General features: G+C 34.9%; 3 protein-coding genes across 9 annotated transcripts; 1 reads left to right on the top strand and 2 right to left on the bottom strand.

The window, feature by feature from the left end:
- Positions 1-655: 655 nt before the first annotated feature.
- LOC133795701 (uncharacterized) lies at positions 656-3,008 on the bottom strand. The gene is made up of 3 exons (XM_062233158.1): positions 1,741-3,008; positions 1,519-1,606; positions 656-1,297 (listed from the first exon to the last, which is right to left on the bottom strand). The coding sequence occupies exons 1-3, from the start codon at positions 3,006-3,008 to the stop codon at positions 656-658; spliced, it is 1,998 nt and encodes a 665-aa protein (XP_062089142.1).
- A 69-nt stretch (positions 3,009-3,077) lies between these two features.
- On the bottom strand, positions 3,078-4,226 carry LOC133795700 (uncharacterized). The gene has a single exon (XM_062233157.1). It carries the CDS (start codon positions 4,224-4,226, stop codon positions 3,078-3,080), a length of 1,149 nt encoding a protein of 382 aa, XP_062089141.1.
- Positions 4,227-15,490: 11,264 nt separating this feature from the next.
- LOC133797940 (pentatricopeptide repeat-containing protein At2g19280) lies at positions 15,491-21,675 on the top strand. 7 transcript variants are annotated; one of them, XM_062236071.1, is made up of 6 exons: positions 15,491-15,691; positions 16,021-18,246; positions 18,343-18,484; positions 18,760-18,817; positions 19,153-19,225; positions 19,318-21,675. In XM_062236071.1, exon 2 carries the CDS (start codon positions 16,048-16,050, stop codon positions 18,226-18,228), a length of 2,181 nt encoding a protein of 726 aa, XP_062092055.1. In that variant the 5' UTR covers positions 15,491-15,691; positions 16,021-16,047; the 3' UTR covers positions 18,229-18,246; positions 18,343-18,484; positions 18,760-18,817; positions 19,153-19,225; positions 19,318-21,675. The 7 variants fall into 7 exon arrangements, with proteins under 7 accessions (XP_062092055.1, XP_062092054.1, XP_062092053.1 ...); XM_062236070.1 differs by having other exon boundaries at positions 19,086-19,225; XM_062236069.1 differs by having other exon boundaries at positions 19,053-19,225.
- The last annotated feature ends 1,377 nt before the right edge of the window (positions 21,676-23,052 follow it).

Here is a 23,052-nt window from a genome sequence, read left to right as displayed (position 1 = left end):
ATGTGATATCTATTATCACGTAATGCTTTCTTCGCAAGCTGCTCCACTTCATCTTTAATAATAGTTGTCTTAGCATAATTGAACTTGGTTTGCAAAATAATAATAATGATAAATAAATAATTTTGAAAGAATTAAATCAAGTCATTAATTACTCACGTCTAGACGATCAAAAATAAGTTGTTTGTCCTCCTTTGGCACATCATCCCAGCATGTGTACGAGGAGATATTGTATCTCAAACAAGTTGAGCTATCAAATTATTAAAATAAACTCCATGTGTCCTAATACTCCTCCCTGTAAAGTCATCAAATTGGACATCTATTTTGGCTGTCTTCTTCTTTTTCAGATGTTTTTCTAATGCTCTACTTCGAGATGCCTCTCTACATCTTTTTTTCTTTGGATCGCTTCTGCTTTCTCCAACTCCACTATCACCAATTCCTCCACTACTAGTGGCAGTATTAGACATCCTACAATATTAAAATTTTATTAATAAAAAGCATAATAAAGCAAGAAAATAAATAATGACTTTTTTTAATTAAAAAGCATAATGAAGCAAGAATATAAATCATGAAACGTTTTTATTAAAAAGCATAATAAACCAAGAAAATAAAATATAACAATATATGTATACATATTACTTGCTCAAATAATGTATCGTCAATTTTCATTATCACTACTATCATCACTCTCATAATCTTCATCATATTCTTCTAAGGTATCATCTTCAACATCTTCATCATCAACTATAAAGTCATCTATGCCTCTAACAAGATCTTCACACTGCAAATGATCAATATTATTAATCTCAATTGCTTCAACATCATCATGTTGAAAGACCATATTCTCTAATTGTGGCAATTCCACAACTAATTGAAATGGTTGTGAATTAGCTTCTTGTACTATATGCACATCCATAGATGCTTCAACTTCATTTGCCTCTTCAACATTTGGAAAATCCCACAAATTATGTGGAGTGTGAGTCTGCACCAATTTCCACAATGGCCCATTCTTGTCATCATTTAAGTAGTAAATTGATTTTGCTTGAGATGCCAGTATAAATGGATCATTCTTATACCATTCTTCCCCAATATACACACTTGTGAATTTTTTGTCTTCTTTAATTCTTTTTTTTTTAGGATCAATGTTAGTTTTAAACCATTTGCACTTGAACAACAGAACTGTGCAATCCTTTAAATAGCACAATTCTATGACCTCTTGAAGGACACCATCGAAGTTTTGTTCATTCTCTCCAGGAACAAAAATTCCACTATTCTGAGTGGTTAGTCTTACATCTCGTTGCTACACAAGAAATTTAACACCATTCACAATAGCACCAGAATATGAGTATGCATTAAAATTGCATCTATTAGCTAAGGCATATAATTCATCAGAAATCTCAAACGATCTATCTTCTTGCATTTCATTAACCTACAAAAGTATTATGGTATCATTAACCCAAAATTAAGATTCAATACAATTATAACATCTCACAATTGACTTAATGCATCTTATTTACTTACTTTGTTTCTAAACCATGTTGGAAACTCAACTTCTTGTTGCTGGTCCAAATCTTGCACCCCTCTAGCACATAATTCATCCATGTGTTCACTACATAAACATTTGGTTAATTAAATTATAATAAAAAACAAAGTTTATGTAAATAAAAAGTAAAAGATTAAATGAAAGCATGAAGGATTTACTAAAGATATTTCTCAACTTCTTGGCAATTGTTCAACACATACCATTCTGCCTTACTTCGTAGTGATGATTCAAGAACTTTATCCTCTTTTTTGCCCAATGGTCGACCAACATGCTTGAAAACAGAAATTTCTCGAGGTGGGCATATTTCCGTCCTTTCATCATTTCTTTCCGGTCTATTAAAACGAGTTTCGATATCTTGAAAATACATTGAGCAAAATGTTAAAGCCTCATTCACTATATAGGCTTCTGCAATTGACCCTTTTGGACGTGCTCTATTGCGAACATATTGTTTGTATATACTCATGGCTCGTTCAATGGAATGCATCCATCTAAAATGTACCGGACCACCCATTATTGCCTCATTAGGCAAATGAAGAGTTAAATGAACCATGATATCAAAGAACGTCGGAGGGAATATTCTTTCAAGCTTGCATAAAATAATGACGATGTTATCTTGCATCTTCTCAAGATCTTTTATGTTTACAATCTTAGCACATATTTGTTGGAAGAAGTTACATAGCTCAATGATAGTTTCTCGAAGTTCTTTTTTCAAGAATGATCTGATTCCTGCTGGCAATAAACGTTGCAACAAAACATGACAATCATGTGACTTAAGCCCTGATATTTTACTATCATCCTCATTCACATTCTTTGATAAGTTGGCAGTAAACCCATCTGGAAACTTCACTGATTTAATAAATTGACAAAACAAACGTCTCTCTTCATTACTTAGAACATATGAAGCTGGTGGTTTCTTCCATTTCTGACCATCTTTGTAAAGATACAACTCCTTCCTAATCCCCATGTCTTCAAGATCAAGTCTAGCCTTATCTGTGTCTTTTGTTTTGCCTTCTATGTTCAATAAAGTGCCAAGGATACTATCACAAACATTTTTCTCAATATGCATTACATCTAAATTATGTCTGAGTGGTAAATGTTGCCAGTACTCTAGTTGGAAAAAGATACTCTTCTTTGCCCAGTTAAGCTCGTCTGGTGAACGCTTGCGTTTAACACCTCCGTATTCTTTATGTTTACCAGGAAGTCTATCTTGCAAATGTTCTAACTGTGCTAAAATATTTTCAGTAGTTAACTTCCTTGGAGGCCCTCTTCGTTCAATTTTTCCACCAAATTTTTTGCTATTTCTCATTTCATCATCCATGGGAAGAAAACGCCTATGTCCAATATAAGCAATCTTACTCCTTATTTTTTTGGAAGGAGTTTCTTCATTGCAAGTTGGACACGCTTTATATCCTTTTGTACTCCACCCAGACATCATAGCATATGCAGGGTAATCATTGATGGTCCACATGACTACTGCACGCATTAAAAAATTATCACCAGTCACTGCATCTCGAGTATGTACTCCTTGTTCCCATAGTTATTTTAACTCCTCAACAAGTGGTCGTAGATATACATCTATGTCTTTTCCAGGAGATTTTGGTCCAGGTATTAATAGAGACAAGATCAAGTTGTTTGACTTCATGCACTTCCAAGGGGGCATATTGTATATTACCAACATTACAGGCCACATGTTGTATGTCGTGCTCATGTTTCCAAATGGATTTAAACCATCAGTTGCCAATCCCAATCGCATATTTCTAGGATCCATTGCAAATGCTGGATAATTCTTATCAAATGTTTTCCAAGCTTGACCATCAGCTGGATGCCTCAAAACACCATTCTCTTTTGGTCGCTCGAAATCATGCCATCTCATATCAAGTGCAGTGTGTCTTGAACTAAATAAACGTTTCAACCTAGGAGTTAAAGGAAAGTAGCGCATCACCTTTTTTGGAACCTTTTTTCCTTTTGTGCTTTTGTTTACCCATCGACTTTCGCCACATATTGGACACCTGTTTAGATCAGCATTCTCCTTCCAAAATAGAGCACAATCATGTTGGCAGACATGTATTATCTCGTATCCGAGTCCAATATCACTCAACTTACTTTTTGCCTCATAGTGAGAATTGGGCAATATTGCGAAGGGAAATGCTTTCTTCATTAAGCCAAGTAACATATAAAAAGATTTTTCACTCCACTTGTTCAACACCTTCACATGCATTAATTTCACTAAAAAATTAAGCGCCGAGAAACTTTCACACCCTGGATACAATTCTTTCTCCATTTTCTTGAATATTTCATCGAGGTTCTTATTTTGATCATTTCCTTCTTGAATAGGCTCACTGGATTCTCCAATTTCTACATGCCCACTTATATCAGCCAAAATATCTACCATTTCATCATGCACACCACCATCTAATATAACTTCTTGCTCCGCAGATGGATGGTCATGTTTTTTGCCATGGTAATCCCATACTTTGTATGATAATTGAATTCCATGTTGTACCAAGTGTAGCTCCACTAAAGGTAGTGGTTGGAGCAGATGATTCAAACAATTGTTACACGAACATCTAATCTCCCTATTTTCATTAGCATATTGAGCAGCTCGTTGGAGAAACAAGCGGACACCAACTCTATATTCACGAGAGAGTCGATTCCTCACAGTCATCCAACTTTTGTCAATTGTCATGTTGTAGAACTGACACAAATATATTTACAATATATAAGAACATGTCTTGAATTGTCCAAAATGGGACAATCCAGAGATCAATGACAAGTCCGCCATAGACTCATCCATTCCTAAAAGAATCTAAAATTTGAGCAAGTTATTAATTTTTTATTATGCAAAAGTAAATAGAATGTCTACTTTTTATGTCACAGTGAACTAAACTCATCAAAATGTGTCATAGTGGAATTTATCGAATGACAATAAATATTATAACAAAAACACAATGAATTGATTTAAACACAACAAGATAAGAGAATCGCATGCTTCCTCAGTTATAGTTAATTTCTGCATTAAAGGACTCAATTTAATTGCTGAAAACCAGAGAAAGAGTAATCTCTTTACAGCACAAAAGCTACAAAAATTGAAGATCAGAAAAAATATTTGATTAAACTACAATACAATAAATCCAATTTGTTAATAATACTCCACTACTTAATTCTTTTATTTAGGAAAGAGAGCTAAGCACTAGGACAATTTTAACTAAATATATATAATCAAGAATGTGTAGATTTTTTTTATAATCAAAGACCAAAACAAAGTATTAGTGGCACCAAAGAGATGAGACCATATATATACACAGAAAGCACTATACAATTTTGACTAATTATATATATATGTATCTTGCATTATACACAAAACCATGTGCTAAAGTTCCTAACAAGTATACACCAAAAATAGTATTTGTTGACTTTAGAATAATTACCCGCCAAACTAAAAGTAAACACCCCTTCATTTTTTGTTCTTGAAAAACACAAAGAAGAAGAAAACAATGGTTCAAATACTCTCAAATAGATAAGACAACAAGAAGATAATAACAATATTAATATATAAACCAAATGTGGAAATTCGTATTTCTTCAAAGTGATTTTACACATGGATAAAAGCTTTTTCCACAACTTAATCAATAGACACTGTAATGCCCCAAATTTCCTAATAAGGTTTAGAACCTTGGTTAGGAGGTCGGGAGGGCCATAATTGATTTATTATAGTATTTAATGATTATATGCATATTTACGTGAATTATATTATTATATGATGGTGAATGCATGCATATGGGAGAATTTATTATTGTGAGGGTATTTTGGTAATTTGGCCACTGTGGGCGTAATTGTATATTTTGGGTGCATGACTGTGATTAATTAATTTAGCCACACTATAAGGTGGATTGGTTCGAGCTTATCGACATGAGACGATCATGGGGTGTAAGTGGTCGGTCTAGTCATAACGGGTTTAAGTTCGGGGCTCGGGGTGAGTCTCGGGGTGATATCAATGGTTAGAGCATTACCGGGAATTAAACGGTAATGGGATATGAATTTTTGGTGTTTGAGGATATTGAGATTAGCGGGAGTTGGGAAGCGTTAATTATGATTAACGGTATAGGTTGTAAAGGGCGATTTTACCCTTGGGAGTGCTTTAGAGCCCTTAAATGACCTAGGGGCATTTAGGTCATTTGGCTTGGATATACATGAGGTTTAGTAGGCTGTAGAAGGCAGAATCAAAAACAGAGCCATCCTCATCCTCTCTTCATCTCTCTCCCGTACAAACTCTCCTCCATCTCTCTTCCAAGTTTTGAGAGCCACCTTGGGGTTTTGAGCTAGGAAATCAAAGGTGGTAGCTAGGGGATTTGTTTCAACCACTGAAGGGGATTCAAAACCGTGTAGAGGTGAGTTTTAGTCATTAAATTCAGGTGATACTCTGTTTTCTTCTTTGGTTTTTTCAGCTTTGATTTCTTGTTGGAAGTTTGGATTTAAAGGGGTTTTGATGGGTGATAAGATTGGGTTTTGATGAGGGGAGGTTATGGGTGATGTCTAGAGGTTTGAATGAGTGTTTGGAAGAGGTTTTGGGCTAATTTGAGGGGCTGGTTCTAAGGGAAAACGCAGGGGAAAATTCTGAGTTCGCGTGCTGGTTTTTGCCTGGTCTGGGCTGAGCGCCGCGGCGCAGCTATGGTGCGCCGCGACCCTTGGCGTCTGGCAGGGGGGGAGCCTTTCTATTTGGAGGCGCGCCACGGCGCAGCAGGGGAGGGCCGCGGCCCTTAAGGCCAATTTTGCTAAAATGTGGTTTTTAGCTTGGGGATTCAAACCATAGGCCTCGGGGTTGGACCTAGTACCCGATTGAGTAGTATTTGATGTCTCGGGGCCTGGGATTTGGTTTGGGAACCCTCAGTGATCATTTTTATTGATGATACCTTATATTTGGTTATGACTAGGTGACCTCTAAAGGACTAAAGGTTGATCGTTCTCAAGGGTCGTTCTTTAAATTGTTCTAGCTCGACTTTGAGGTAAGAAAACTGCACCCTGTGTACATGTGACATGCATGGCTATTATGATGCGTGTTGGTTGATCACTGAGTATGACATGCGTGGTTATTATTGATGCATGTCGGTTGATTATTATGTATGACATGCATGGCTATTCTTGATGCGTGTTAGTTGACTACTAAACGTGACATGCATGGCTGTTATTGGTGCGTGTTGGATTGTTGAATATATTGCATATGATGCATAAGAAACATGTGATTAGGACATACTTCGTATACTGGGTGCGATATCGTTCAGAGCTTGAGCCTCTGTGTTAATGCATAGTCCTAATCGTATTAATATCTGTTAAGTAAGCATCCTGAATACCTTGTTTATGGATATTGAGCATGTGATATATGTTCGGTGGCATGGCTTACCTGTGTATGGCGCTGACTTATTAGTCAGAATCGACAATGGTGTCAGATCCGTCTGTGAAGCTGTGACTTATCAGTTAAGTTCACCACGGGCTGAGCACTGGTCGCGTTTTACCGACCCAAGGGTCAGAAGTGGCAGTGCGTTGTGAACGCCAGGCCGATTAAAGATTAGATCTAATCAAGGTCGGCATTGAATGACTCATATGGGGTATTAATGCTGGACCGACCGGAAGGTCAATGAGAACTATAAGCGCTTGCCTGGTCTATGACCAGATGTTTATGGCCAAGGTATATGACCCCGGTGACTGTTTGTCACACGGCCAAGGGACGCTGTCCATTGCACGACTCTAGGGTCGGGAGGAAGGTTATGTTGGTGACCATTCACCGTGCACCCGTCCTAATAAAACTTATGAAAGGATCACTTGTCAGTTAAGCCCTGGTGACCCTATCGTCACATGGCTAGAAGGAGCGATGCTCATTATTGTGACTTTTGGCTATTGTCACCTATCTGCTTGGACTGATAGTCCTGAATGGTTATTATTATCGTTGTTGAGACTATGTCACACTTTATTGTGTTTTCTTGCTGGGCTTTGGCTCACGGGTGCTACGTGGTGCAGGTAAAGGCAAGAGGAAGCTGGACCATCCTTGAGTTGGAGGGCTTAGGTGATGACGTGTACATATGCAGCTGCTCGTCCGCCACGGCCGAGGTTTAAAGTGGAACTAGGGTTGAACCCTGTTTTGTCGCTTAGAACGGTCTGCTGTAAATATTTTCTGTAATAAACTCTGAAACTTTATTTTCGGGATATATTAAACGTTCTAGTGAAACGTTACGTCTTAACCAAAATGTTTAAACCCTAAACTGCTAATCATACTTAGTTACACGTTTTGGCCAAATGACTCGATTAGCGAGTTTAGCACTGTTTACAAGGCACACCGTAACGGTCCCTGGAGTTTGGGGTGTTACAGACACAGAGATGTGTATATATATATAAGCTAAACCCATAACAGAGATAAGAAATTAAATTAAAAGCAATAGAAGAAGCATAATTGCGTGCATTGAGATTAAATCAGAAACAAACAAATTACAAAAAATAAAAAGTAAAATCATAAGAGTATATGCCTCTTGAAGAGACACTGAATAAAACAATCTAACTAATATAGATTAATATAGATTGTGCCTCATAAGAAATAATGCAGAATCTTTACAAAATAAAAACCAGAAATGTATATAATTTGACAATCAAAATTATTTCAGAATATAATCAAAATAATTTAAGACATTTAACTTACCATTTCAGTGAACTGTGAGAATCGTCCCGCGTCCCTGAGTTAGAAAGAGGGGTTGAGAAGAAAGCAGTCGATGGAGGGCTGGAACATAGTGAAAGGTTGTCGAGATGAAAGCTGTCGATGGAGTAGAGTGAAAGGTCATCACCGAAGACGAAGAGAGTCCTCGGACATTGTCGAGAGAGAGGCGGAAACGGGTCAAGCTGCTGATGGATAATGAATGAGAGTAGAGTTGTGGATGGAGCTATCGATGGACAATGAATGAGAGGAAATTTGTTGAAGATAGTCGATTGAGAAATGGAAAGTTGAGAGGAAGGGAGGAGGGTTCAGAGAGAGGTGAGGGGAAGGTTTTTCCAAGTTTTTTTATTTTATTGAGTGGAGATAAAATAAAAAAGGCGGAGAGATAAAACAATACATGTCAGTTTATTAAAACTTTATTTGTTATTAATAATATTTTAAATACATATAATAAATGGGAAGTTCTTTAGTCCCTCAGTTGCCATTTTCAGGACTTAGTCCAACAATTGTTGTGAGCCATAGGATATGTTAGTTTTTAGAGTGAATGGTTGGATTTGAATTTGTTGATTGAATGATACAAAAATACACATATACCCTTGGGGACCCCCTTTAACCTGGTACCAATTGCCATCTCAATTAGATCCATTACGTGGGCTCATGTATTCTGAACTCAATTAGATCCATTACGTGGGCCCATGGACAAGGGTTGCAATGGTCTTACACATCAAGGAAAAGAGTCTTCTGAACTCATTAAAACAGACCAGCAACACTAGGAGTTGCGAACCCAAAAAGAACATTCTACTAGTGTGGTTGTTCGACCCATGGACCCAAAATCAAATATAACACATACACACCACTACAACGTACGTAGTATAAAATTATAAATATGTAACTACTGCATGGGTGGCTTCTGACTTGGGACGATAGTCGTGTTCTTTGCCATGTACCCGGTACGGAGCTCCTCGATCGTGGCAACCATGGCTTGGAGGTCTTTTCTCCATTCACGTGCCATTTCCATGGACTTCTTCTACATCACCCCTAAAGCCATTTCTAGCCCATGTATCTCTGAATTTAGCGTAGAGTATTGCATGTTTGTGGCGTTGTACATATTCTCCAACTCACTCCGCTCGATTTCCAACCTCAAGTTCTCCAACAATATGTAGTTGATGTATTCCATTTGCTCAAGTCATAATTCATCAAAGTATGGGCACCCAAATACATTACCATCTCCAGGGGATGTATGATCCATGGTAGATAGAAAACTAAAATTGAAAAGAGGAGAAAGTAATATGATTCAGATAAAAGATGAACATAACACAAGGGCTACACGTATATATATATATAACTTGTGGCCTACGGAGTTGATGTAGTGCATGCTAGTATATGGTAACGTGTGTACGAGTTATACTTGGTAGTGATATTTGATTTATCAATAAACGAGGCACCATATACTGCATATGATCTGAATTAGGTGATAACACACATGTAATAAGTCAGTTACTTGAATATTTAACATGTTGACTTGTCTGTATGTCTTACTTACTTCCATAAGGTATGACATTACTTGACAAAAAAATTCTGAAACACGTAACCCGTTATGGGAGTGAGTTAAACGTTGATTGGCATTTAACTTTTAATATGTAAAGTTAAAGTAATTAGCACACCGTTAAAAAAAAATTCTTATATAAAAGGCTGCCCTTATGGAGCCAATATATATAAAAATGGGCGTTAAATCTCTTCTCTTCCATCATTAAACTAAATTCTCAATAACACCACATGGAGGCAGCAGACATAGTTGGGTCCACCCAGCCAATAAACTAATATGGTTCTATGTGTTGTATCTTTCTCCCCCTTTACAAGTTACGTGTGCTATAAGAAGAAGTTCAATAGTACACATGGGCCCACATAATGGATCTAATTAATAACAAATTATTAATTTCCTCGTCAACTAAGCCGCCAATGTGGTTTGCAATTTAAACCTATGTACTTCACCGTACATGTCAAATGAATTTACAAAAGTATAGTATGAATGATTCATCAATTAATCATCTTTTTATATTGTATGAGATTAAATTTTTAGTCTCCATTTATGATAGAAATATTTTAATCATACTTTTTTTAACAAAGTAGTGACTCCTAATCGAGCAACCATATAAATATTATAACTTAAATATGGTACGTTTAGTGGTATTATTATTATTATACTCTAATTGTGTTACACATCAGGAGATTATAAAATAACTTATGCAAAGGGAAAGTCTTACATACCAAATACCAAATACCATATAATGGCCAAAATTCATTCTAAATTAACTATACAACCTAAAGCTATTAAATTGTTGGGTTTTATGCCCTTATAAAACCATGTCGGACATGTAGCACGATTTCATATTATCAATAACAGCAGTAGAAATCATTTAGTTTGACAACTGTGTTGCTTGCTTGTTTTATTACATGATTATTGAAATAATACAAACATTAATAAAATCCCGAACATATGGATAGTTACAATTATAGTGACTAGGTCACAGTGGATTATAATTGTAATTATATGTTCAAAAGAACGAGTCCTAAGATTAGATCAGTGCATTGGATTTTCACTGATTAGGCAATCTACGATATGATCTACTTACACATTCAGGGTGTGATGTCTTGTCCAAGGCTTCGACCAAGTAGATAAGATCGGATGTATTTAGTTACTAGGATTGATATTGATTATTGATTGATAAATAAGTATCGTTTGTATCAAATCTAATCAATGTCACAACGTTGACCATATATTAAGTCGATCTTAATTCTGAGTGATAATATTCTGCTAATTGTATTATTTAAATCTTTTGACTTGTTCGTTATCAGCTTACCCTACGGTCTAGCCCATACTTACATCTTGGAGATTTATTAGTGTAATTGAGTGGGAGTATTATTCATAGATACAAAATCTATAACTTCTGTATGAGAAGTGAAAAGATGATTTCCTTAATTGCTTTGTTCAAAAGGTTAAATGATTGAGATCTCATTTTTGTGATTAAGTTCACAGAAATATCATTTATAAGGAACTTAGTGGGAGTTAAGGATAAAATACTGATGATGGGTAAAACGGTAATTTGCACCCGGCTCGTTAGTAAGTCATCGATAGAGGATTGACTGATTGTAATGGATATAACAATGGATAACGTATTTATGGTTTTGAAAATACGTTCTATGAATTTAAGAGTTCAATTCCGAGTCTATAGTGGAGTCACGAGGAATTAATAAGGTAGTAAAATTATTCGTAAATAAATTCACGGTAACTTGTTGGAGCTTGATTTCATGGATCCATGGTCCCTGCATCACCTTTGAGTAAATCATCTAGAATATCTCAATTAATTGATTTAATTATCAATTAGGATTTTTAAAGCTGACTAGGTCAATTTTGGAAAATTTACAGAGATATGAGATTTAGAGAATAAAAGAGAATCTTTGGGTAAATTTATTAATATTGATAAATTGTTATCAATATAAATAAATAATATTAAATCAAGTTTCAAATTATAATTAGTTAATTTGAATAAGGATTTAATTAATTAATTAAAAATAAATAAATAAATAAAAAGTTTTGAATTTAGGCCCAGTTGGGATTTAAATTCAAAACAAAGAGATTGGGCCCAAGTCCATTTATGGCAGCCCAAGACTTTTATTTTTGTTTATTATTTTTAATTAATTTAAATTGAAATAAATCCCATTAAGTTGCCTATATAAGGAATATGATATCTAGGGTTTTAAAAAGCAAGTCAGTCTCAGTTGATTTGGGTAAGTGAAAACCTAGACACTCTAATCCTTTTTTAGCCACATTCTCTTCTTCTTTTCTAGATCTCTATCTCATGTGTTGAGAACCAGCCCACACTAGTTCTAGGTTGATCAAATGCTTGGTGAGGAAGACTGTGTTGCTGATCTTGTTCAATCTCTTGATAATACTCTGCTACAAAAAGGAATCAAGGGTTAGAGAAATTGAAGGATGGAGTTATTCCAGTTCCGTTGCGTAATGTAAGTTTTTACTTTACTCTGCATTTGTATCAAATTCATAGGAGCATGTTCTAGGAATTTGCATATTTGTTTGATAATATGTAAATTGCATGAAAATAAATAAAGATCCTGCAATGAGTTTATCTTACATAAACAAGTCAAACAAAACTGAGATATTCACTAAGACAATTCATTTGTTACTCGCAAAAAAAACAGACAATAATTACTTTCGGTTTTTTTACTTTCAGCTATTATATTATTACTAACCACTCTATTTAATATTACTTACCGACATCAAAATGTTACTTATATGCAGATGAGTTACTGGGAAATTCATTACTTTTACATACAACGTTATTCCTGACTACTCCTTTAAAAATTACTAAGTGACTCCTAAACATTACTTTCCCAATATCGTAAATATGTTTGAACACAATACTAATTTTACCTTATTGCCCTCCACTATAGACTTTTTTTACCTGCAAATTACTATTTTGCCCATACTTTTCAGACCATGACTCAATATTTTTTTACAACTAGTTTACATCACCGGCTCATCAAGTAAAAAAATTTAATAATAAAAACACCAAATAATTTAATAGCATGACACTTGACAATTTTTTTGGGTCCTACTTGTTCGACTAAGTCCCGTGAGGGACTAAAGAACTTGCCATAATACATAATAATTCTTTAAAACTATATATAAAATAAATTTATTTAATAAGTTATAACTATTTATTAAAACATGAATTGAAAAGAATATTTGGCGACACACAATTGCATCCCAGAAAATTGTAAAAAAATTTGGAGGGAATTTTTCCCACTAAATAAGCATCATTTGGCAATGCAAATATTTGTCGCAAAAAATGACCCTAAATTTTTTAAATATAAATAATTATTTAGCCCAATCATACATTTCGTGACGCAACAAATCATCACTGAAGGCATATTCATGATTTTTTTCGCGGCACATACTGAAATGCGTCACCAAAAGTACAAAATATTAGAGGGAAATTTTCGCACCAAAATTTTCTCCTTTCAGCGGCGCTTCAGAAGCGTCGTGAAAAGAGCACAATTGAAAATTTAAGTTATAACCTTTTTCACAACGTGTGTCGTAAAATGCGTCGCTAAAAGTTTGCCTATTGCGACGCGTTATGCCAAACGCGTCGCAAAAACTCTTGTTTCTTGTAGTGGATGTTACTCCTAAGAATGCACGGACACCAAAATCACTTTCAACATGAACGGGTGTAAACGGTTGGTCGTCGCAAGTGTAAGGAACCTCCAATTTCAACTCATACATCTGTTTATCAACTTTAAGTTCCTTGTGCAATATGTCAAGAAGTTGCAAGTACGTTACAGTATCCTCCATCGGTATCACCATGCATTGAGGGTCCTTGAAAATCCACTTATTCCCTTGTAATTCCCAAACACCATTGTAGGATACAAAAACATAGACAATATAGCCTGCGTTGGAAAAAAAAACATTAACATTGTCAGGAAAACTGTCATTTTTTCAGAAATAAATTAAAAAAGAACATTATCGAGCTTTATCGAGCTAACATCGAGCTTTATCGAGTTAGCATCGAGCTCTTATCGAGTTAGCATCGAGCTACCATTTCATGTACCAAACATAAAACCTAACCAAACCCTCCATCGAACCCTATCGAGCACATATCGAGAAAACCTAAACCTATCGAGCTCAAATATTGCAGGGTCCAATCAAACCCTTATCGAGTTTCCATCGAGCACAATTGAGCACTAAAAACCAAACCTATCGAGCTATAATCGAGCTCACATCGAGCTACATCGAGCTCATACAAGACATTCTTCTACGTATCATCGAGCTCGTATCGAACCGTTATCGAGCTGCTATCGAGCAAAAATGTTGCAGAAAACCCAGAAAACATAGATCGCAGAATCTCTCTAAAAATCCCAAAAAATACACCAATATAGGCTCGGATCTGTTCAAAATAGCCAAGAAAATGTAAACAAATAATACCCAACACATAAAATGTAAAATCTTATTACCCATGGTTTTTCTCCTCCAAAAACTCTCAAAATAGATGTTGCCTTTGATATTAACGACTTCACAGAGACAATGGAGATGACTAACAATGATTTTGACAAGAAAATTATACAAATCTGTAGGTTTTATGGATGATTTCGTGAGAATGAGAGAGAGAGAGGGAGGAGAAAGGGAAGCGAGAAGAAGAGAAGGTTTTCTGATTTTTTGATATAATGGGAGGGGTATTTTGGGTATGAGAGGAATGTTTAGCATCAAATTGAAAATATTATTAGTGTTGGGATTTTTTGGTAATATTAGGCATCATTAAGTATTAAAAGTGAAATTTCCCTATTATAATAATATATAATACAAGACTAGATATTTAATAACTATATTAATTTAAATTTAAATGTTATAAAATATTATTATGATAATATATAATTCTATTTTTTTTACTAATTATATTAATATGAATTCAAATATATAAAATATTATTATTATAATATTTAATACAAAACTAAATATTTATTACTTATATTAATATACATTTACATTTTATAAAATATCATTATAATAATATATAATACATAATCTTAATTTTTATTAAAAAAATTATCATTTATATTTTAAAAAATTATCATATTATATATATTTAAAAAAATACGAACAATATTTTAGTTTAATTTTTCATTTAATATGTTTATGTCATTTTTTTATATATAATTAATTATTTATTTGAAATTTATATAAAAATAATACAAATTTAATAAATATAATTAATAAATTATATAAATAAAGTTAAGCAAATATACTTTGCACTTTGCATGTATCTAGTATAAAAAAAAGTCTAAAAACACTCATACATCAAATGATACATGATTATATTTTTTTAGCCAAATGTAGTTAGATTTTTTTTAGTGTTATTTTAAATGTTTTATTATTTTTTCTTTCTTTATCCCTCTATTGTTTTTTTTATTGGTTACTTTTTCACTTAAATGGAAATTTGTATTTTTTTATTCAAATATTTGTTTTAGATATTTTTTTTTTAAAATTTTAATATTTTTTTCGAGACGTACAAAATAGAAAGTAAAAGAATAGAGATATTAAAAATGAAGACTAAGAAATAAAATAAGTATTTAAATATTAGAAGTATTTTTGTAAAAAAATTAAAATTATTTGCCATAATAACTGATATTATCGTATTAAAAAAATTTGTAGTCATACAACATTAACAGGTTCATATTGATAAAGCCTAGTCTTAGCTCTGAAGCTCAATTCTCCCCCACTGAAGCAAACTCAAAATTCTCCATTTTCAAGACTGCTTCCTCCGGCAAAGCTATTGATTCTTTCTCGAACTCATGCAGAAACCCTAAACTCCATCTCCGCCGCCGCTTCAGCCAACTCACTTCGCCACTTCTCTACCCTTCATCGCTATCCGGTATCTTATGTAAGTTGCTCTTTATTTTTCATTTCTATATATGTTTGATTTTAGATTTTAGAAATGTAGCAACTGAGCTTAGATTCTTGTAAGTGAAGATGAAATTTTGTACCGTTCTGCAAGCAGGATTTGATTCATTGTTGAAAATTAAACGATAGGAAATTCAAGAAATTTTTGCGTACCTTCTTATAATTGAAATTTGCTTATTGAGTTTGAGAATATATCATGTGAAACTCGCTGTTTGGTGTTTCTTTAACCAGTTGTGAGAACATTTGTATATTTTATGTTGTTGTGATAATTAATGCCAATTTCCGTGTGAAACTCTTAATATAATGCAGCTACTTTTTTCTGTGTTACGATCGTTCATGAAAAGTTTATCTTCTATCTTGAATGAGTGCAAAACTGCAGCAAAGCTGGTATTCAGGAATCCATTCATATATTATTCATTCAGGAATTTTGCATTACCGTCCACATCTGTTTTGGAGGATTCATGCCTAGTGTCTGATGATTTCATTCCTAGTGATGATTCTAAACTGCTGGAGGCTAAGCACAGTTCATTTAGAGCCAGAGAAGAATATGGGATTTTTTCTGTTGGAAAAGATGTGGCTGAGATTTGTGAAAAAGATGTGTTGTATTTCAATAGTAAAATAGCAGAGGTTCATGAGGTGAAGGATATCTCTAGAATACTTACAAATTGCGGATGGAACTTGGCTTCTCGAAATGGGTACATGATAAATCTGAATGAGTTCAATATCATAAGGATTATTGATGATCTGTTTCAAGAGAGTTCCAGTGCCAATCTTGCTTGGTACTTTTTTAAGTGGTCAGAGAGCTTCATTGGATCAAAGCATACTATACGGTCAGTATGTAGAATGATACATATATTGACTTCTGGGAACATGAAGCATAGGACAATGGATTTACTGCTACGTCTTGTGAGAGAGTATATGGATGAGGAATCACCCAGTTTGTTGCTAGCAGTCCTATATGAAACCCATTCTGAAAGAAATATTTTAGAGATTGTATGTAGCATGCTTGTTAATTGCTATATTAAAGAGAACATGGTAAATGAAGCTCTTAAGTTGACATGTCAAATGAAGAACCTCCTTAGCATATATCCGTCAGGTAGGGTTTATAATGCGTTACTGCGGGAATTGATTGGATCTAAGCAGTTGGAATTAGCATGGGAATGGTTGGATGAAATCCAGAGTAGAGGAATGGGATTAAATGCTTCTACAATTAGCTTATTCATTAATAATTATTGCAAGGGAGGTGATCTTGAAAGTGGTTGGAAATTGCTTTGCCAAATGAGAAATTATGGGATGAAACCTGATGTTGTTTCGTATACTATTATCATTGATACACTTTGCAAAATGTCTTGTCCAAATTTAGCCACCTCCTTATTGTTTAAGATTACTCAGTTTGGTATCTCTCCAGATTCTGTGTTACTAAGTTCAGTTATTGATGGTTACTGTAAATCGGGACATATGGAAGAAGCAATTAATATATTGAAGGTTTTTAAGCTTCCACACAATATTTTCATGTACAATAGCTTTATATCCACTTTATGTTTGGATGGCAACATTGTAAAAGCTTCTAGAATCTTCCATGAGATGACTGAGTTTGGCTTGTTGCCAGATTGTTTTAGTTACACAAGTATTATTGGAGGATACTGTAAAGTAGGGGACATACAGAAAGGTTTTCAATATCTTGGAAAAATGTTCAAAGTAGGAATTAAACCATCAGTTACTACATACACAACACTCATTGATGCTTGTTGTAAGTTTGGAACCATGGAAATGGCAGAATGTTTGTTTTGGAAAATGATGACAGATGGTTTGCTACCTGATGTTGTTGTATATAATACATTAGTGCACGGATATGGAAAGAAGGGACAATTACAGAAGGTTTTTGAGCTTTTAGATATGATGAAATCTTCTAATGTATGTCCTGATGTTGTAACTTATAATACTCTCATTCATAGTCTTGTGATAAGAGGATACGTGAATGAGGCAGAAAGTGTTTTAGATGAGCTTATTCAAAGGGGGCTTTCCCCAGATGTTGTGACATTTACCAATTTAATAGATGGGTTCTCAAAAAGGGGGAGCTTTGAAGAGGCCTTTCTGGTGTGGTTCTACATGAGTGAGCACCAAGTGAAGCCTGATGTTGTGACTTGCAGTGCTATCCTCAATGGATACTGCAGGCAACGCCATATGGAAGAAGCCAATGCTTTATTCCAGAAGATGCTTGACATTGGATTGAATCCAGACCTGAGACTGTACAACATTCTCATTCATGGTTTTTGTAGTGTTGGGAACATGGATAATGCATGTAACTTGGTGTGTAGGATGGTGCAGTGTAGTATTCTTCCAAATAATGTTACTTATAGGGCCCTAGTGCTTGGATTTGAGAAGAAGTGGGTCAAGAAGCCTGCAGAAAGTGTAGCTTTTATATTGCAAGAAATATTGAAGAGATACAATATTAATGTTGATATTGATGAGTACTTAAAGATGATAGAGCAACCAGGTAGCTATAAAGCTTCATAAATGAAGTGAAAGCCCAAGGTGCTATATCTTATCACTATGAATTTTTTTTTGTTTGTTTGCAATAAGTGTATATTCTGAGCACCAGATTAGTCTGATATAATTTATTAATTCCAGGTGGTTTTGTCATTTCACTCTCATAATAACCTTATCAAGCTATTGATGCCGACCTCATTAGTGAGCTTAAAGTAAAGCTCTAGGATATTGAGTCATTTTCAATGATGATTTTAAAAGAAAGCTCTCCATTGTGAACATGGTGGTAAGTTTCTAGTTTTACTGTACTTATACTATACTAGCAACTGTTATTGCACGCTGGTTTATGTTGAAAAGCAATCTACATATTACAAATGCTGTAATGGTCGGGTTGCAATTTTTAGGTTCAATAGACACGAAGGATTTGAATAGGCACTATCAAAATGTGAATCAATCATGTGGAAGTTGATTGTGAACATTTTGCCTCTCATTTAGATTGTGATTCTTTTTTTTTGCTGAAAATATTTAGATTGTAATTCTATTACTACCCTTTGGAGTCAGACCATCTTGAGCATGGGGGAACATGGAATTTGTGGTAATTCTGAAGTTGGCTAGAAAGGTAATTTTCACATAGAGAAGTGTTGGCGCTTATTTCAATTTTAATTACGTGTTTCTATCATGATAAAACAGACCGATTTTTCTTACTTCACTCAGTCAAAATTCTACGCTCCTCTCACTCTCTTTTCTTCACAAAATCTATTATAAAATTTAAACCCAGAACCATTGTTTTTTGAATTGATTTTATCTCCTAGATTAATTCATAAGTATATTGATGCAACAAAAATATATTTCAGTACATGTGCACTTTGGCTTCTATTTCTGGCTAGGTGCATTTTGGTTTGGTTGGTGCCCACAATAATAGACTCACTCGCGAGAAAGTTTCGTACATGACAGGAGTCCACATAGAGGGTCTGGTCAGTTAATTGCTGTTTCTTCCACGTGGAAAAACATTGGCTTATAAATATGGGTAATGTTTCATTGCCTGAGTTTGTTGGGAGCTGATGTTTGATTCAACAGTTTGATTTTCACTAATTAAGTTACTGAAAATTTTGTTCTCAGAGAAGCAGCAGATAGAGTTCTCCATGTTCAAGCTAAACTTTTCCTCTATATCCTAACAAAGGGTGAGGTCAGTAGCTACAAATTTTAATGTATGGATAAAATCTGAGGAAGATTTTGACAACTTTTCGTGGACAGGAGACTGATGTGCTTCAGCAAGTACTGTAACCGCTGCCGTTACTTTTCACTAATTCTATTTGTAGAATTAGTCGTATAAAGATTGATTCATAGGCTGTTTAGGCAGGTCCTATTTTGTAAGATATTAGTTAGTTAGTTCCTATTTTATCTATTGTAAATTCTGTATATATAGTACTGTAACTTATTCATTCATTATTGTTAGCTATATATATTAGTTGTTCATATTAACTGTAAATTAACTATGAATTAGGACTAATTAGTTTCCTATTCTCTCATAGTTTCATAGAATAGCTTTTCTAGGTTGTATATAAATATATGTTAATTTCTCATTGAAATATAAGTGAATACAAGTCTCTTCACCTCTTGTTTCATGGTATCAGACCATTAGTCTGTAAAATTCGAATTTTGCTACAAAATTAGGATTTTTTTTTTCATGTGGGGTTTTCCATAAACACAAATTAGGGTTTAGTCTATTTTTTTTTTTTTTTTTTTTTTTGTGTTTGTTGTTGTGTTTCTTTAATGAGTTATGCTGAGAATAAATCAGAGACAAAATCCGTGGTTTCATCTGATGTGGTTCCTGTGATGTCTAAAATCACGGACCATAAACCGATTGGTTCGAATTATTTGGAGTGGTGTAAGACTGTTCGGCTTTATCTACGAAGTATTAATAAAGATGACCACTTGACTAATAATCCTCCTAAAGAAAAAGATGATTCAAGACAGACGTGGCTCAGGGAGGATGCTCGCTTATTCCTTCAAATCTGGAATTCTATTGACAGTGAGGTAATTGGTTTGATCAATCATTGTGAGTTTGTTAAAGAACTAATGGATTATTTGGAATTTTTGTATTCTGGAAAAGGCAATCTCTCCCGTATGCATGAGGTGTGCAAAGCATTCTACCGTGTGGAGAAACAAGATCAGTCCCTTATGAACTACTTTATGTCCTTTAAGAAGACGTATGAGGAGCTTAATATGTTGCTGCCATTCAGCCCTAATGTGAAGGTTCAACAACGCCAGCGAGAGCAGATGGCTATTATGAGCTTCTTAGCAGGGCTCTCACCTGAATTTGATTATGAGAAAGCACATGTTCTTTCTGGTTCTGATGTTTCTTCTTTACAAGATGTCTTTAGTCGTATTCTTCGCACAGAAATTACTCATTCTGTTCCTCTTAAAAATGCTTTGGTAAGTTGTAATAATTATGCGCCTTGGAAATCTTCTATTCCAATTGGGCATAAAGGAGGCCATTCACAAGGAGTTGAAACTCGAACACCGGATTCTGGAGGCATTATTTGCAACTACTGTAAAAAGCCAGGCCACACCAAGTTTGAGTGTAGAAAGCTACAGTTTAAAAATCAGCAATAACACTCTGTTAATGTTGCAAATACTACTGATGCCACTGATAAATCCGTCCTTATTTTTGCTGATGAATTTGCCAAGTTCTCACGATATCAGGAATCACTCAAGTCGTCATCTCCTTCTGTCACTGCTATTGTCGATTCAGGTAAATCTAATACGTGTCTTCTCTCTTCATCTTCCAAATGGATCATTGATTCTGGTGCCACAGATCACATGACAGGTAATTCCCGTCTCTTTTCCACTTTTCATTCTCGCATTTCAACTTCTACTGTTACCTTAGCTGATGGATCACCATCTTGTGTTCGTGGGTCTGGCACTATTACTCCTACACCCCTGCTTACTTTGTCATCTGTTTTACATTTACCTAGTTTATCATTTAATTTGCTTTCTGTTAGTCAACTCACTCGTAATCTTAATTGTTGCATCTCATTCTTTCTCGATCATTGTTTATTTCAGGATCTTATGACGAAGAAGATTATTGGTAAATAACATGAATCTGGAGGCCTCTATAATCTTGACATACCGCCACCAACTTATTTTGCTTGTTCGAGTGTCACTTCTGCTTTTGAGGCTCATTGTCAATTGGGTCATCCATCTCTTCCTTTGTTCAAGAAACTTTGTCCGCATTATAGTAAGGTGTCTTCATTAGATTGTGAGTCGTGTCAATTTGCCAAACAACATTGTCTTAGTTCGAGTCCACGAGTCAATAAACGTGCTAGTGTTCCTTTTGAATAAGTTCATTATGATGTTTGGGTCTTTCTCCTATTTTGTCTAAACCTGGATTCAAGTATTTTGTTACTTTTGTTGATGATTATTCTTGTGTAACTTGGTTATATTTAATGAAAAATCGTTATGAGTTGTTTTCTATATTTTGTGCATTTTGTGCTGAGATTCAGAATCAATTTAATGTTTCAATTTGTACTTTGCGAAGTGATAACGCCAAAGAATATACATCTGCTTTATTTCATTCTTATATGGTCTCTAATGGTATGCTTCATGAAACCTTTTGCGTTGATACTGCATCCCAAAATGGTGTAGCAGAACGTAAAAACAGACATCTTCTTGAAACTGCACGAGCCTTCTTATTTCAAATGCATGTTCCTCAACATTTTTGGGCCGATATTGTTTCTACAACATGTTTTCTTATCAATCGCATGCCATCTTTTGTTCTTAATGGTGATATCCCATATAAAATTCTTTTTCCCGGCAAGTCATTATTCCCTGTTAATCCTAGGATATTTGGTAGTACTTGTTTTGCTTGAGATGTTCGTCCAAATGTCACCAAATTAGATCCTAAGTCACTGAAGTGTGTATTCCTTGGCTATTCTCGTCTTCAGAAAGGGTATAGGTGTGATTGTCCAAATCTCAACAAGTATCTTGTCTCCATTGATGTTACCTTCATGGAAAACACACCTTATTTTTCATCTTCCTCTATTCCTACTCGTCAGGAGGAGGATAATGATGATTTGTTGGTATATTCTATCACTTCTTCTGCCCCTGACCCACTTCTTGAGGAATCTCCTATTTCTGAACCTATCTCAGACACTACTCACGATGAGTCTCCTATTACTCACCCTGTCTCAACCACAGCTCCTAACATGCCTCTGCCTCCTATTAAGGTGTACACCAGGCATCTGCCTTCTGTTTCATGTCCTGCACCTACTTCTTCGTTATCAGATCCGGTCCCAAGTGATGATCTTCCCATTGCACTACGCAAAGGTAAACGTCAGTGCACTTATCCTATTTCTTCTTTTGTTTCTTATAATCACTTGTCCTCTTCTTCTTGTTCTTTTATTGCTTCCCTTGATTCTATTTCGATTCCTAATACTGTTCGTGAAGCCATATCGCATCCTGGTTGGTATGATGCAATGATAGAAGAGATGAATGCTTTAGATGCCAATGGTACTTGGGACTTGGTCGATTTACCCTTAGGAAAACATGCCATATGGTGCAAATGGGTATTCACTGTTAAGGTCAATCCAGATGGCTCAATTGCTCGATTAAAGGCCCGTCTTGTTGCTAAGGGTTATGCTCAAACCTATGGAGTAGACTATTTTCTTACTTTTTCTCTTGTTGCTAAGTTGACATCTGTTTGATTATTTATTTCAATGGCAGCTACTCATCATTGGCCTCTACATAAGCTAGATATCAAGAATGCTTTTCTTCATGGAGATTTTCAGGAGGAGGTGTATATGGAGCAACCTTCTGGTTTTGTTACTCAGGGGGAGTCAGGGCGAGTCTGTC

The sequence above is a fragment of the Humulus lupulus genome, chromosome 8, assembly GCF_963169125.1.
Source record: "Humulus lupulus chromosome 8, drHumLupu1.1, whole genome shotgun sequence".
Taxonomy (NCBI): Eukaryota; Viridiplantae; Streptophyta; class Magnoliopsida; order Rosales; family Cannabaceae; genus Humulus; species Humulus lupulus.
Note: the sequence above shows the minus strand (reverse complement) of the source record. Positions and strands in the feature narration are given on the sequence as shown.

What these genes read in the sequence shown, in the direction of transcription:
- LOC133797940 (XM_062236072.1), top strand. Translation starts at nt 16,048, where the DNA reads ATGAAAAGTTTATCTTCTATCTTGAATGAGTGCAAAACTGCAGCAAAG.
- LOC133795700 (XM_062233157.1), bottom strand. Translation starts at nt 4,226, where the DNA reads ATGACAATTGACAAAAGTTGGATGACTGTGAGGAATCGACTCTCTCGT.
- LOC133795701 (XM_062233158.1), bottom strand. Translation starts at nt 3,008, where the DNA reads ATGTGGACCATCAATGATTACCCTGCATATGCTATGATGTCTGGGTGG. An exon ending in CTACGAAGTAAGGCAGAATG is followed by an intron (nt 1,607 to 1,740) that starts GTATGTGTTGAA and finishes ATGTTTATGTAG; the next exon opens with TGAACACATGGATGAATTAT. An exon ending in CAACATGGTTTAGAAACAAA is followed by an intron (nt 1,298 to 1,518) that starts GTAAGTAAATAA and finishes TTTCTTGTGTAG; the next exon opens with CAACGAGATGTAAGACTAAC.